General features: G+C 50.2%; 1 protein-coding gene across 3 annotated transcripts in view; it reads right to left on the bottom strand.

Moving 5' to 3' along the window:
- Positions 1-15,732, bottom strand: part of AXL (AXL receptor tyrosine kinase) — a 36,000-nt gene that overhangs the window by 3,896 nt on the left and 16,372 nt on the right. For 2 of the 3 annotated variants that reach the window (XM_005692561.3, XM_018062451.1), the window contains exons 9-19: positions 14,453-14,603; positions 14,216-14,242; positions 11,628-11,760; positions 11,236-11,327; positions 7,919-8,014; positions 7,667-7,744; positions 5,755-5,847; positions 5,230-5,351; positions 4,166-4,275; positions 1,120-1,279; positions 470-606 (exon numbers count right to left, since the gene is read on the bottom strand). In XM_005692561.3, the coding sequence (XP_005692618.2) occupies positions 470-606; positions 1,120-1,279; positions 4,166-4,275; positions 5,230-5,351; positions 5,755-5,847; positions 7,667-7,744; positions 7,919-8,014; positions 11,236-11,327; positions 11,628-11,760; positions 14,216-14,242; positions 14,453-14,603 (1,199 nt within the window). The remainder of the gene's footprint in view (positions 1-469; positions 607-1,119; positions 1,280-4,165; positions 4,276-5,229; positions 5,352-5,754; positions 5,848-7,666; positions 7,745-7,918; positions 8,015-11,235; positions 11,328-11,627; positions 11,761-14,215; positions 14,243-14,452; positions 14,604-15,732) is intronic. The other variant, XM_018062453.1, reaches the window with a different exon arrangement.

Genomic DNA, 15,732 nt, shown 5'->3' with positions numbered 1-15,732 from the left:
GGTTTGATCCCTGGGTGGGTTGGAAAGATCCCCTGGAGGAAGACATGGCAACCCACTCGTGCCTGGAGAGCCCCATGGACAGAGGAGCCTGGCAGGCTACAGTCCATGGGGTCGCCAAGCATCGGACACGACTGAAGCGACTTAGCACACCTCTCGAGCTAATAGTGGTTCTGAGGAGCATGTCGGGGCAGATAGGTTCCTCAACAGTCTGAGGGAGTCTGCGCAGGTTTTTCTTTTTTTGAGGGGGGAGGGAGCCGTGCCAGGTGGCACAAGGGATCCTAGTTCCCAGACCATGGGATCAAACCTGCACCCCCTGCAGGGGGAAGCTTGGAGTCCCAACCACTGGACCACCAGGGAAGTCCCTGTGCAGGTTTTAGAGGGTCTTGGATATGTCAGGGCCAGGTGGGGCGCTCAGGGTTTGGGGATGGAATCCCATGAGGTAGGGGAGGGGAATCCTGAGGGTCCTCACAGTCCATCCAGACAGTCCACAGGCTGCTTCAGGCGGTTTCCCTGGCACAGGTAGTCATAAATCTCGCTGTTCTCCACTCCCGGATATGGGGTTTGCCCTCGCGTGGCAATCTCCCACATCGTCACCCCAAAGGACCACTGTCGGGGGACAGAAGGGAGAAAATTAGAGGGTCTCTCCTGCACAAAGACACCCTCACCCAACACACAGATACACCCACACTTACATGTACACAGATGTCTTTGTGGGTGCATCAGAGCTAGTCACGAAACACTCTGGTGCAGGTACACACTTATGGAGGCAATTCGTGTGCACACCTAGACCTGCTCACCCGTGCACACATTTACACACTGCATGGACACGTGGTCTAGGGTCACCCTCCATACCCTAGCTATACACGTGCATACACTTGCCACTGCCTCTCCCAACCTAAGCTGTCTGCACAGTCCATGAAGCAACCTGTCACCATGCACACATAGCCATGTGCACACACCCCCCCCCAGCATGTCCACACCACTGCTCACAGATGCCCACCACACACGGTCCACGTGGACAGGCCCCTGCTCAGGGAAGCCCTCGTGTCCCCAGGAGCCTGGGTCAGTGTGGGATGATCAGGCCATGCCCTTCCCCTAGTCCTGCTGGGACACACGTACCACATCGCTCTTGCTGGTATAGACACGGTCCGCCAGGCTCTCGATGGCGATCCACTTGACCGGCATCTTGGCGATGCGTCCCTGACGGTAGTAGTCCCCGTTGTAGATCTTCTTGGAGAGCCCAAAGTCAGCCACACACACCGACATGTTCTCGTTCAGCCTGCCCAGGTTGGGGGAGAGGAATGGGGTCACAGAATTGCCCCCTCCACCAGGAAGCCTGCCCTCACTCTCAGACGTGTCTCTGTCTCCTGCCCTGGCTGTCCTGCTTCGGGGTGGGGATCGGTCAGCCCCCAAACCTGGGAAGGAACTACGTTACTTCTTATACCCTCTGTGAAAGGTGGGTCTGAAAAGGGCTGCTAGGGGGCCTTCCCAGCTCTGGCTTTTTGCCAGATTCTAAGGTCCTTCCCAGGCTCCTTGGGTTGGATTCTCTGATATTAAAAAAAAAAAATTTTAATAGTTATTTGACTGCACTGGGCCTTAGTTGCTGCACTCAAGATCTTCACTGCGGCGTGCGGGATCTAGTTCCCTGACCAGGGATCAAACCCAGTGCCCCTGTGTTGGGAGAATGGGATCTTAGCTACTGCACCACCAGGGGAGTCTGTTTAAAAAATTTTTTTTGATGTATACTATACATATACAAAAACATGCACAAATCTTAAGTGGAGAGCTCACTGGATTTTTACAAACACACCTATGTAACTAGAACCCAGATTAAGAAAGAGGTTATCATGGGGCAGCTGTGCAATGGAATACCATACAGCAAAGAACAAGAACTACAGATACGTACAGGAACACGGACTGATCTCAAAAACTTCACGCTGAGCAAGAGATGCCAGACACAGAGGAGTCAAAATTGCAATTCTATTTACATGACGTTTAAGAACAGGTGACAGAAGTACAGAATAGTTGTTATCCCTTGAGGGCAGTGGCTGGCAAGGGCAGGACACAGCCTGCGAAGGGCCAAGTAATGTTCTTTATCTTGATTCAGTGGTGGTGGTTTCCGTGGGTCTATGTGCATGCTCACGCAGTTGTGTCCAACTCTTTGCAACCCCATGGACTGTAGCCCACCAGGCTCCTCTGTCCATGGGATTTCCCAGGCAAGAATCCTGGGTTGCTATTTCCTCCTCCAGGGGATCTTCCCAACCCGGGGATCTTCCCAACCCAGGGATCTTCCCAACCCGGGGATCAAACCTGAGTCTCCTGCATTAGCAGGTAGATTCTTTACCACTGGGTCACCTGGGAAGCCCTTCCATGTGTCTATAAATATGTAAACATTCATTGAACTACATGCATAAAATGTGTATATTTTAGTGTATGTAGAATAAACATCAATTATTTTTTTTAGCAAGAAAGAAAGATTACCAGACCTTCCTTGCTGGGGTATAATTACCCCTTGTAGGGTGACTGAGAGCTTCACTTCTAACAGTGTGGATTACTTGTGTTTGTTTTTGTGCTTTATATATGTAAAATTTGAATATGGATTGGATATGAGACTGTGTTACGGAATTATTGTTAATCTTCTTAGGTCTGAAAACAGAATTGCGATTGTTTAGACTTAAGTCCTTATTCTAGGAGACACCTCTTGAAGATTTAGGAGTGGAATGTCACCATCTTGGCAACTTACTTTCAAATGGTTGAGGGGAGGGAGAGACGGAGAAGAGAGGAAAAACGTGGCAAAAACTCAACAAGGAGGAGATATGGGTGTTCACGGCACAATGTTTTCAACTTTTCTGTAGATTTGGAATTTTTTCAAAATAAAAATTGGGAGTGGGGTATTCCCTGGTCCAGTCGTTAAGACTGCATGTCTGCTTCAGGGGGCACTGGTGCAGTCCCTGGTTGGGGAACCAGTATCCTGCATGCTGTGTAGTGGGGCAGGAAAAAAAGAAAATTATACAGTTTTGCTGAAAGAAGCTGGATAATACCTAAATAAATTGGAAAGCTATGCCATAATCATGGATGAGAAGACCCCAAATGTATAAAAGGCAATTCTCCTCAAACTGACATGTGCATTCCATGGAAGGTAATCAAAACCATTTGTGAACATTTGCACGTCTTATTGAAGATTCTCTGATTCTCCAATTCCAACTTCTTTTTTAATATTTTTAAAAATACTTATTCTTTGGTAGTTCTGGGTCTCAGTTGTGGCATGCAGGATCTTTTAGTTGGGGCATGTGAACTCTTAGTGGGTCAAGCCCAGGCCCCCTGCATTGGGAGTGTGAAGTCCTAGCCACTGGACCACCAGGAAAGTCCTCTCCAGCTCCAATTTCTGAGTCCATCATTATAATGATATTCTAAGCTTATATGTCACACACACACACACATAGCCCTTAGACCAGGTTCTGGGCTATTTTTTGCTTGTCCCTTGGAAAGGAAATCAACCGTGAATATTCATTGGGAGGAATGATGCTAAAGCTGAAACTCCAATACTTTGGTCCCCTGATGGGAAGAGCTGACTCATTGGAAGACTCTGATGCTGGGAAAGATTGAAAGCAAGAGGAGAAGGAGGCGACAGAGGATGAGATGGTTGGATGGTATCACCGACTCAAAGGACACGAGTTCAAACAAACTCTGGGAGATAGTGAAGGACAGGGAAGCCTGGAGTGCTGCAGTCGGGGTTTCAAAGAGTGGGACACGCCTGAGTGAGCGACTGAGCAGCAACAACTTAGCAGGGGGTGTGGTCTCTTTATCCAGTGTGGCCACTGCCCAAGTGTACCCCCAGGCAAGACACTCAGCTTGGAGGGGGACAAAGATGAAGCTTAAATGTCACCACCCTCTTGGGTTTCCTCTGCCCTTTTGCTCACATCCTGCTACCCACTGAGCCTGCCCCATCTCCTTTTCTCTGCACATTCCAGCACGTGCAGGATCTCAGTTCAGAAAGCTGGCCCCAACCTCCCTGCTCATCTCTCTCTTCCACTCCTGAGTTCTGACTTGCCTGAAGGGTGTGTGTGTGTTGGGGGGGGGACACCTTCTTCCATCCTGGGAAGGAGGGTTGGGGGTACGGATGGGTCCCTGAAGAAGGGGGATTCCTGGAAGGCTGGGCACTCACATGCAATTCCTGGCAGCCAGGTCCCGGTGTATGAATCTCTTGGTACTCAGATACTCCATGCCACTGGCAATATCTGCCATGAACTTCACCAGCATCTGGGTGGGCAGGAACTGGCGGGGGGGTGCGGGCAAGACAGGATGAGGTAGAGATCAGCGGAGTCCCAGAAATCCATCCCTCCACCCTACTAGCTCTGCCCTGTGATGCTTTCCCATGCCTCTGAGACTTAAACTCCACTCCTTTCCATATCAGCCCTTTGTTAACCCCTCCTACCTTCCTCTCCTGTCTTGATCTCCCATTGTGCTTGTCCTTGACATACGCTCCAGCAGGGAACCCCCTTTCTGGTCTTTCAACAAGCCATGCTTGTTCCCACCTCTGAGCTTTTGTACATTCTGTGCCCTCTGCCAGGACCACTTCCTCCCAGATCTCCCACTTCCCACCAGTTAGCTCCTCCTTCAATCTCCTCCATAAGACTGTCCCTGTTCACTCAAACGAACTGCCTGGCCTCCCTGTCACTCATCCTGCTCTGTTTCCTTCCTGGCACTTAAAAATTACCGTGCTTATTCATTTGTTAACTTGTTTATTGTCTGGTCCCCCCACCTCTGGCAGACAGCTCCTCCACGAAAACAAGCTCTTGGTCTCCATCACCTTCCTAGTGGCTGAGCAGCACTAGGTACCTAATGCGTGCGTGGGTACTTAGTCGCTCAGTTATGTCTGACTCTTTGCGACCCCATAGACGGTAGCCCACCAGGCTCCTCTGGCCATAGATTGCACAGGCCAGAATACTGGAGTGGGTTGCCATTTTCTTCTCCAGGGAATCTTCCCAACCCAGGGATGGAACCCACGTCTCCTGCACTGGCAGGCGGATTCTTTACCACTGAGCCACCTGGGAAGCCCTTCCATGGGTCTATACACAAGAAAACATTCACTGAACTGCATGCAACAAATGTGCGCATTTTAGTGTGCGCAGAATAGACATCCATTTTTTCAAATAAGAGAGAAAGATTACCGGGTACCCAGTAGGTGCTCAGTTAACACTTGTGGTCCAGATAATAAAATGCCCTCACCACTGGCTGGTCCCCAAGCCGGGAATAGAGAAGGAAACTGTGAAGGTCTCCGTGTTTCATGAAAGGTAAGATGACCACGGGCGCCGGGAAGCCCTCTCGTTCAGAACCCTGGAAACAGACGCCTGAGTCCCGCCCCCCCCAGGCAGTCTTGTCACTGGAGGTGGGCAGAAGGGGATGCCACCCCCACTCCCACCTCTGTTTCTCCCCGCTCCCTCTCAGATCTGGCCTCCAAACTGTTGGGGGGCGGGGGTGGTGGTGGCAGGGACCAAGTGTCAGAGAAGCCATGTCCAGCACTGGTTCCCAGGGATGTTTCTCCAGCCCTCCTGGGGACCTCAGCTATTTCTGGGAAAGGTCAGAGGTCACATTCCTAGCTGAGGGAGAGAGGAAGGGGGGAGCCTGCTCACTCTGGGGTGGTGGGGGGAGGAAGCCTGGAGGTTTGATCTTCCCAGTGCCTGAGGGAGGGTTCTTCCCTCTGGTGCAGCCTGCATGGGGCCTGCTGGCCCACTAAATCTGCCCCTCCCTCACCAATGAGCCTCATGACGTTGGGGTGGTCGAATTCCTTCATGCAGACAGCTTCACTCAGGAAATCCTCCAGCTCCGACCTTGTGCAGATGGCAACTGGGAGGAGAGAGGAAGGTGGAGGAGGCTGAGGGAGGACTCTTTTCCTCCTCCTCCTTATTACGATCATCATCTTCTCCTTCTTCATCAAGCATGACTAGTAAGTACCAGGGGCTGTACTCAGTGCTTGACAATTAACCCATTTAACCCTCTGAGGAGCTTCTATTTCCTCATTTTAAAGATGGAGAAGGGGGCTACAGAAGGATGAGATGGTTGAATGGCATCACTGACTCGACATGAGTTTGAGCAAACTCAGAGAGATAATGAAGGACAGGGAAGCCTGGTGTGCTGCAGTTCACGAGTTCACAAAGAGTCTGACACAATTTAGCGACTGAACAAGAAGAAGGATGGAGAGACAAGGCACAGAATGTTTATGAAACGTGCCACAGCTTGCAAGAGGAACAGGCAGAGTTCAAACCCAGGCAGTCTGGCTCAGGGGTCCATGTGTGGGCTCTGTGCTAGGCTGCTTCCTAGCACACTCCCAGCAGCCCTAGAATGCAGACAATTGTGCCTGTTTTACAACTCAGGACACTGGCTCAGAGAGGCAAAGTGACTTGCCCAGCGTCACACAGCTGGGATTCAAACCCAGGTCAGGAACATAACCCAGGATTCAGAAGGCAGTCAAGAATGAATGAATGAATGGGTGATGACTCCATAACTCAAGTTTTTTACCCCTTGTGATTCTGAAACGATCGTTCCTCCCTCCAGCATGACCCTCTAAGCTTTATCCGTATGTGGAAAAGCTTGACCCTGACCTTTCTGTGCTGCGTGAGCTTGGACAGGACTGGCTCTCACCCTCTCTGTTTATGTAGATAACATGGTTTTAGTCCACATTAACTGTGTGTACTATGTTGCAAACCCAGCATTAAGTGCTTTGACATAATACCCTAGGAGGTAGAAACACGATGATACTTTTTTCTGGGTGAGGAATGGTAGGCTCAGAGAGGGGTAGTCACTTACCTCAGATCATAGTGAAAGTGTTAGTCACTCAGTCGTATTCGACTCTTTGCGACCCCATGGACTGTAGTCCACCACGCTCCTCTGTCCATGGGATTCTCCAGGCAAGAATACTGGAGTGGGTTGCCATTCCCTGCTCCAGGGGATCTTCTCAACCCAGGGATTGAACCTGGGTCTCCTGCATTGCAGGAAGATTCTTTATCATCTGAGTCACCAGGGAAGCATACAGCTAGTAAATGATGAAGCCAGGTGTGCCTCATTCTGGACCATCTCATGCTTGCTCTGTATCACATGGGGCTGGCCCCAGAAAACTACATTGCCCAGGTTCCCTTCCCTGCTGTTTCCTGTTGGAACCCGCCAATGGGAAGCGCTGATGGGAGACTGGCAGGTGGGCGAGAGGAGAAATCAGGGCATTTCACCCTCTCTCTTTCTGCTTCCAGTATTGCCTTGGTGGTGGCTGTGTCTCCTTTCGTGTTTCAAGCTCCCACAAGGTAGCCCCTAACTCTGTGATGCCTCAATCCCATCAGCGGGCCCTGGCTGTGGGCTCTGGTAACTCCGCCCCTTCCGGCCTGGGAGGCGGAAGTGACACGCTTGGCTGCTGCTAACCTCTGGGTTGTCTTAATGGCACCCTGCTGTTCCTTCAGTTTTCCCTACACCTTTGTAGTGATCTCCCCGTATTGAGTTCCTTCTGTTGAAGGACCTGGCAGGGACTTAATCTCTCTTCTGGAACCACTGAAGTTCTAGGGTTGGGCTAAATTGCTGTCACCTTTCCTGTTCTTCTACCTCCTTAGGGGCACAGGGGAGGGGCCAGAGGTTAAGGGATGGGGATCCCACATGTGTGCACATGTATGTACATACTCACTCTTCATGGTCTTCACAGCCACCTTGAGGACGGAGTCGTCCTGGTTGAGCTGGCCTTCCATCACAGCTCCGAACTCTCCTGTGGGGGACCAGAGAGAGACTTTGACATGCATGGGGGGGCACCCCCCGTTGACTTCAGGGGGGGATGCTGTAGGAACTGCATTTCCTGTGGTTGGGTAGGGGTGGGGAGATGAAGGACTGCATGGCTCAGGGAGATATGTGTGTGTGTGTGCGTGAGGTGGGGGACACTCACCCTCTCCCAGGGTCTTCCCCAGAGCCACCTTATGCCGGTCCACCATCACGTCCCGCAGTTTCTCCTTCAGCTCTTCGCTGATGCCCAGGCTGTTCACTGCATGGGGGGTGGGAGCAGACAGAGCCGTGGAGCAGAGCTGACATCCAGGCAGCGCCTCCAATAAGGATACAGGCGTGCCTCATTTTACCGCACTTCGCAGATATTGTGTTCTTTACATATTGAAGGTCTGTGGCAATCTTGCGTCAAGCAAATCTATCTGGACTGCCAGGGAAGTCCTAAACATAACTTTTATATGCACTGAGAAACCCCAAAATGCATGTGACTCACTTTATTGCATTACACACTTTATCGTGTTGGTCTGGAATCAAATGTGCAGTGTCTCCCAGGTACACCTGTGTATTGTTGTTTATCATTGTTTAGTCACTAAAGTTGTGTCCAACTCTTTGCAATCCAAAGGACTGTAGCCTGCCAGACTCCTCTGTCCATGGGATTCTCCAGGCAAGAATACTGGAGTGGGTTGTCACTTCCTTCTCTAGGGGATCTTCCCAACCCAGGGATCCAACCCGCATCTCCTGCATTGGCAGGAGGGTTCTTTACCGTGAGCCGCCAGGGAAGCCCCATGCCTGTATACCCATTGTTAAAATACTGAAATAATTCTGCATTCATTCAGGATTAGCTGAGCACTCCCAACTCCCACTTTTCCTTTAGACTCCCCATATCTTCCCCCAGAGCAGTAACTAAAGGGTTAGAGCCTGGCACATAATCTTGCAGTAGTGGCACCTTGATTGGTTGACATCCTGCCGTACCAGTTGTTCAAAAATTTTCTTAACTTTTCATTAAAGGATAACCTGCAAAAATCATAAGTGAGCAGCTCAATGGATTTTCATGAACCAAACACAACAGTGTGTGTCACTAACACCCACGTCAAGAATAGACTATGACCTGTCCTTTCAGGGGTGGCCACTTTCCTGACTTTTCTTACCCCAGATTAGTCTTTTCTGTTTGGGGATGTTATAAACATGGAATCACATACTATGTTCTCTTTAGTGTCCGGTTCTTTCACTTAACACGATATCTCTTAAATAACTGTAATGCAGTTGTGTATTGTTGTTGTTTAGTTGTTAAGTGGTGTCCAACTCTTTGCGACCCCTGGGCTGTAGGCAGCCAGGCTTCTCTGTCCATGGGATTTCCCAGGCAAGAATACTAGAGTGGGTTGCCATTTCCTCCTCCAGGGGATCTTTCTGACCCAGGGATGGAACTCATGTCTCCTGCATTGGCAGGCAGGTTCTTTACCACTGAGCCACCAGGGAAGCCCAGCTGCTGTGTGTAGTTGGGTTTATTCATTTTCACTGCTGTGTAGCAACTGTTCTCCAACTTATTGGCCCCAGGATCCTTTTACATTCTTAAAATTATTGAGACTTGAAAAAAGCTTTCTTTTATGTGGGTTGTCTACACAGCAATATTTACTGTGTTCATGATGAAAACTGATATGATTGCCTTTTTTCATTTTTGGCCATACCGCGAAGGATCTTATTAATGATTCCCTGACCAGGAATTGAACCCGAGCCCCCTGCAGTGGAATCTCAGGGTCTTCACCATTGGATCACCAGGGAAGATCCCCAGACAAATTTTCAAAACACAAGAATATACAAGCACATCAGTCAACAGAAGGATGATATCATCACATATTTGGAAGCCTTTGGAAAACTCTGCGGAGCACTTGCAAGAGAAGGAGGGTGTGAAAGGGCAAATGACGTTTTGGTATTATTTTGAAAATAGTTTTGACCTCATGGACCCCCTGCAAAGGTCTTGGGGATCCCCAGGGACTTGGATCACACTTGGAAAACTGCTGCTGCATGTTATTCCCATTAGATTGCTGTGACCTCCTCACTTCCTCTTCCTTCTCCTTTGCAATAAATGTCTTTCCCAGCCCTTCGGGCATCTCCCTGGGGCCCCCAGCAGTCTTCTCCCTGGGTGCTAACTCCAAAAGAGGCCTAACTCTGTCCCTCCCTTTTTTTTTCTGGATCTGTTTTCCCAACTGGAGAGAAGAAGAAATTTGACTAAGTGGCTGCTGAAGTCCCTTCTTAGCTGGGACCCTCCATAAATGCTACAATCCTCTAACACAGGGTCTATTATAGTGCTAAGATTCTATGATTTTTAAGATCCTAAGAGTCTATCAAGTGTTAGTTGCTCAATCATGTCTGACTCTTTGCGACCCTAAGGCCTGTAACCCTCCAGGCTCCTCTGCTCATGGGATTCTCCCGGCAAGAGTACTGGAGTGGGTTGCCATTCCTTCTCCAGGGGATCTTCCTGACCCAGGGATTGAACCCGGGTCTCCTGCATTGCAGGCAGATTCTTTACCATCTGAGCCACCAGGGGAGCCTTAAGAGTCTATAGCACTGGATTATAATTTTTTAGGCCAATTATAATTGGACATCCTCTCGCACATCCTCTACTTCCAAGAGGCAGTTCAGAGGATGAACTTGAGAGTGGAACCGCCTGGGTGTGAACCCCAGCTCTCCAGCTTACAAACTGTGTGGCCTCCAGTAAGTTACTTAGCCACTCTGTGCCACTGGTAGTGGGGAGGATAACGTGCCTACCTCACTGGGTTGTCATGGGGATTAAATTAAGTGACATGTGTTGAAGCTTAGAACAGCACCTGTGGGACTTCCCTGGTGGCCCAGTGGTTAAGAATTCACCTCCCACTTCAGGGGACACAGGTTCGACCCCTGCTTCAGGAAGATCTCACATGCCTCAGGGCAGCTAAGGCCATGTGCCGCCACTACTGATGCCTGTGCTCCCCAGAGTCTGTGCTCCGCAACAAGAGAAGCCACTGCAACGAGAAGCCCTCAGACCACAACTAGAGAGTAGCCTGCACTCACCACAACTAGAGAAAGCCCGTGAGCAGCAATGGAGACCCAGTATAGCCAATAAGTAAATAAATACTTAATTTTTAATAAGGAACAGTAGTAGTCACAGAGGAAGTGCTAAGCTGTTATCCTCAGCATTGTAAGCACCTCATCATGGGCATTTTCTTCATTGCCATGGTCATTGTGTTTATCGTCTTTATCATCATCATCACATGGTTCTAAGAGCCTATGACTCAGAGTTTGGCCTTTCTAAAATTTATTGTGTCTAAGATTCAATTATTCTAAAGTCGTGTGTGGTCCCACAGTTCTGTTGTTCTTAGGGTCCGTGGTGCTAATATTCCAAGGCCTTCAGAAACTTTTGGTTCACGCATCTGCTGAAGCCCAGCAGGCCCAACACTCGATACTTCTTATCCCAAATCCAGGCAGGGAGGCATGGGGCTCACTTACAGGTGGCTTCAGTGGTCCTCCGACTGTAGGACTTGCGAACACGGTACCTGACCACCAGCTCACCCCTCTCCACGGTTGGTTCAAACACCTCTCTAGGGAGGGAACAGAGAGGAGGTGAGGGCAGGGCAGAGTGACATGGAACCCCCTCCACTTCCACCAGCAGTGGAAGCAAGCACCATCCCAACCCCCACACCTGCCAGCCCTCTCCTCCAATGTCTGCTGAGAGCCTCTTGGGCTGCTGCCTTCTGCCTTCCATTCACTCCCCAGATGCTTGTCCTCGTTCTGATTCTTGGTACTCTCTCCTCCTGCGCCAGCCTCCTCACGGTCTCCCCGCCTCCAGCCTCTCTGCCCCAGTCCAGGCCAGCCTCCCGACCCGCACGGTCCCAACTTACCCATAACGGGTCTCCTTCTTCCGCCGGTGGAAGAGGAACAGGGCCAGGATGAGGGCACAGGCAGCGGCCACCACTGCTCCCAGCAGTACGTACCACCAGGGCCACGAGAAGGCGGGGGCTGGGGGTTCACTCACTGTCAGGGGGCACGCGGGACAGGTCATGGTGGAGGTCTTGGTTCCTTGGGTCCCCAGGGGTGTGGTGTTGAAGGGAGGCAGGTTTAGGTACACTGGGTGATGGACAGGGCTGGACGGGGCATGCAATGGATACAAAAGGAGTGGATGTTGGAGGAGGAGTGTGAGGGGATGTCCTTGGTGGTCCAGCGGTTAAGAATCCACCTTGCAATGCAGGGGATTCGGGTTTGATCCCTGATCGGGGAACTAAGGGGCTTTTCTGATAGCTCAGTGGTAAAAAGAGTCCACCTGCAATGCAGGAGGTGCAGGAGACATGGGTTGGATCTCTGGGGTCAGGAAGATTCCCTGGAGGAGGGCATGTCAACCCACTCCAGTATTCTTGCCGGAAGAATCCTATGGACAGAGGGTTCTGGTGGGCTATGGTCCATAGTGTCACAAAGAGTTGGACATGACTGACATGAGTGAGCACACACGTGGGCATAGGAAACTAAGATCCCACATGCCTAGGAGCAACTAAGCCCCCGTGCCACAACTACTGAGCCTAGGTGCTCTGGAGCCCATGTGTTGCAACTAGAGAATCCACGAGCCACAAGAAAAGATCCTGCATGATGCAACTAAGACCTGACGCAGCCAAATAAATTATTTGTTTTTTCAATGAGGAGTGTGAAACTCCTAGGATGAGTGTGGAGAGTGCAAAGTGGGATGGATACTTGGGGCATGTGCAATGAGTGTGGAAGGAGTGTGGGATGAGAGTGAGAGATTGTGTGGGATGGGCTGTGAGAATGGAAAGAGGGCTGGAGGAGCATGGGAGGGCTGTAAGTAAATCTCAAGTGGGGTACCTGTGTGTGATACATGTGATGATTATGCAAGGAGCGGGCATTTGGGTGTGGAAAACTGTTGAGCAGGGAGAGAATGTGTGTAGTGTGTACAAAGCATGTGCAATGGATATGCAAGGAGTTGGAGGCTCCAGGGACCAATGGCCAAGGGACATTTTTGAGGAGTATATGATGACTATGAAAGCGTGTTTGTTTGTTTTTTTGGCCACTCCTTGAAGCTTGTGGAATTTTAGTTCCCTGACTAAGGGTCGAACACATGCCCTCAGCAGTGAAAGCACTGACTCCTTACCACTGGACTTCCAGGGAATTCCCTAGAAGGGCTTTCATAAAGCAAGGGATGAGAGTGAAATAAATGTGCAAAGGGGCATGGTGTGCAAAGGAGTGTGTAAACAGTGCCAGATGAGTATTTGAGGAATTGGGAGTATGTGAGGATTCAAGGAGTATTCAAGGAGTTTTAGATACAAGGTAGGGGCAGTGATTTGTAAGGATGTAACTTTGGTGTGAGAGGAGTGTGCAATGAGTGTGCAAAGGACGTGGGAGGGGAAGATGAGCATGAGATGAATGAAAAGGATATGCAAAATAGTGGGAGTGACTGTGTAAGGAGTGGAGGATGAGTGTACCAAGAGTTTGGTGCAGTATGTGCAGAAAGTGGGCATGGGTTAGGCTTAGCTCGAGGTGAGGGAATATTGTGTAAGGAGTGTCTAGTGAGTGTGCAAGGAGAGTTGCAGAATGTGAGATCGTGTGGATTGAAAGTCTTTCAGTGCCTGCAATGTGGGATGCATGGTGAGTGTGCAAAAAGTATCAGTTTGTGAATGAGAAGTGTGAGTGTGTATTGGGTTTGGGAAGCCCGTGAGAAGAATGGGGGGTTATAATGGGATGGATGTGAAAGGAGGGTGGGGTTAGTGTGGAAAGGGTATGCAAAGAAATGCAAGAAAACACATAAGGAATATTTAAGGATAGTGGGTTGAGTTAGAAGAGGTGGGGTGTAATAGTGCCAGGAGGGTACAATGGGTGTAGGAGGAATATTTGGAGAAATATTTGAGGAAGATGAATATGAGGGGGATAACTCCTCTCTGTCCCTCTACCTATCTATTCATCTACCCACCCACCTATTTATTCATTCATCCACTCCTCTACCCATTCAGTCATCCATCCATCACCCACCCATTCATTCATCCATCCATCACCCACCCATTCATTCATCCATCCATCACCCACCCATTCATTCATCCATCCATCACCCACCCATTCATTCATCCGTCCACCATCCACCCATTCATTCATCCATCCACCACCCACCCATTCATTCATCCGTCCACCATCCACCCATTCATTCATCTGTCCACCACTCAGCCATGCATTCATTCATTGGTCCATCGACACATCCATTCATTCGTCAGTCCATCCATCCACCTATCCATCCACCATTCACCAAGTACCCACAATGCTCTGGGCCACTCCAGGCACTTCCATCAAGGACCACACAAAACCAAGAAGCAGAGGGTTAGAGTGATGAGTTTGAAGAACAAGAAAGGGATGTGTAAAGAGAATGTGCAGCGATGGGGCCCTCACTGGGCCTTGGGGGAAGGGAGAGCAGGAGAGGGGGTGTGAAAGCCCTTACCCAGCTGGTGGATTGGCTGTCCTTGTCCTGCAAGGAGAAAGGACGGAGGGAGGATATGCTCAGAGAGAGTGGTAAGACATGGGAGAGAGGGAGTAAGGCTCTCAGGAAGCTTCCAGGTAGGAATGGAGCCTACACTGGGGTAACGCCAAAAGGTACAAGGAGCAAGTCACGGGCATCTGGAATAGACGTGGCCCCTGTGGGTAGGCTGAGGGAGGCTGAGCATGGCTTTGCAGCTACCTGGGCGCCAGGGCTCCAGGGGCACAGGGAGGCTCCAGGGTCCATCCCCAGCGGCGGTGTAGGCTGCCACGCACACCGTCAGGTTGGGCACAGACCCCTCCCCTCGCAGTTCCAGGGTCACCTCTCGCTTTAGCCCTACGTCCATCAGCACCTAGGACATGCAAATAAGGCATCAGAGTAGAGCTCCAGCCCCAGCACTTAAGCCCTCACCCTCAGCCTCAACTCCCCATCTTTCTCAAAGCCCACTCCTCATCTCCAGCCCCTCATCCCCTACCTCTTCCTATCCTTCATCTCTCATCCCCCATCCTGTCCTCTCCTTTCCATTCTCTATCCCTACACTCGTTAAAATATCAGCTTCACCGGGTCCAGGACTTTGTCTTCTTCACTGCCATATACATCCTCAGGTCCTAGCACAAGGAGGCGTGGAACACAGTACCGTTGTTGAAAGGACTGAATTCTCATCTTTGCCCCCTCATCCCTCCATCCCCTTCTAATTCCTCACTCTTTCTCCCATCTATCTCTCCATCCCAGGGTGCTGCTTGCTTAGATAGTACCTTCATGTTAATTAGAAAGAGACACCCCTTCCTCAATGTGCTATGCGACTCTCTGCTGTAAAATTGTCCTAGTAAATATGTCTACTGAAATGTTTTATACATGATTCATAAATTGTTGTTCAGTTGCTCAGTTGTGTCCAACTCTGTGCGATCCCATGGACTGCGGCACGCCAGGCTTCCATATCCTTCACTATCTCCTGTAGCTTGCTCAAACTCATGTCCATTGAGTTGGTGATGCCATCCAACCATCTCATCCTCTGTCATCCCCTTCTCTGCCTGCCTTTCATCTTTCCCAGCATCAGGGTCTTTTCTAATGAGTCGGCTGTTTGCATCAGGTGGCCAAAGTATTGGAGCTTCAGCTTCAGCATCAGTCCTTCCAATGAATATTCAGGGTTGATTTCTTTTAGGATTGACTGGCTTGATCCCCTTGCAGTCCAAGGAACTCTCAAGAGTCTTCAACACCACAGTTCACAGATTCATAAATAGCCATCCCCTAAACTCTCTCCTGGGGACTGCCCAGGTAGCTCAATGGTAAAGAATCGCCTACCAATGCAGGAGATGGAGGTTTGATCCCTGGGTTGGGAAGATCCCCTGGAGAAGGAAATTACACCCCACCCCAGTATTCTTGTCTGGAGAATCCCATGGACAGGGCGCCTGGCAGGTCCCTGGCTACCGTCCATGGGGTCGCAAAGAGTCAGACGTGACTGAGCAACTGAGCATGCACAC

The sequence above is a fragment of the Capra hircus genome, chromosome 18 (genome assembly GCF_001704415.2).
Source record: "Capra hircus breed San Clemente chromosome 18, ASM170441v1, whole genome shotgun sequence".
NCBI lineage: Eukaryota > Metazoa > Chordata > Mammalia > Artiodactyla > Bovidae > Capra > Capra hircus.
This window is presented reverse-complemented; position numbering and strand designations above follow the sequence as displayed.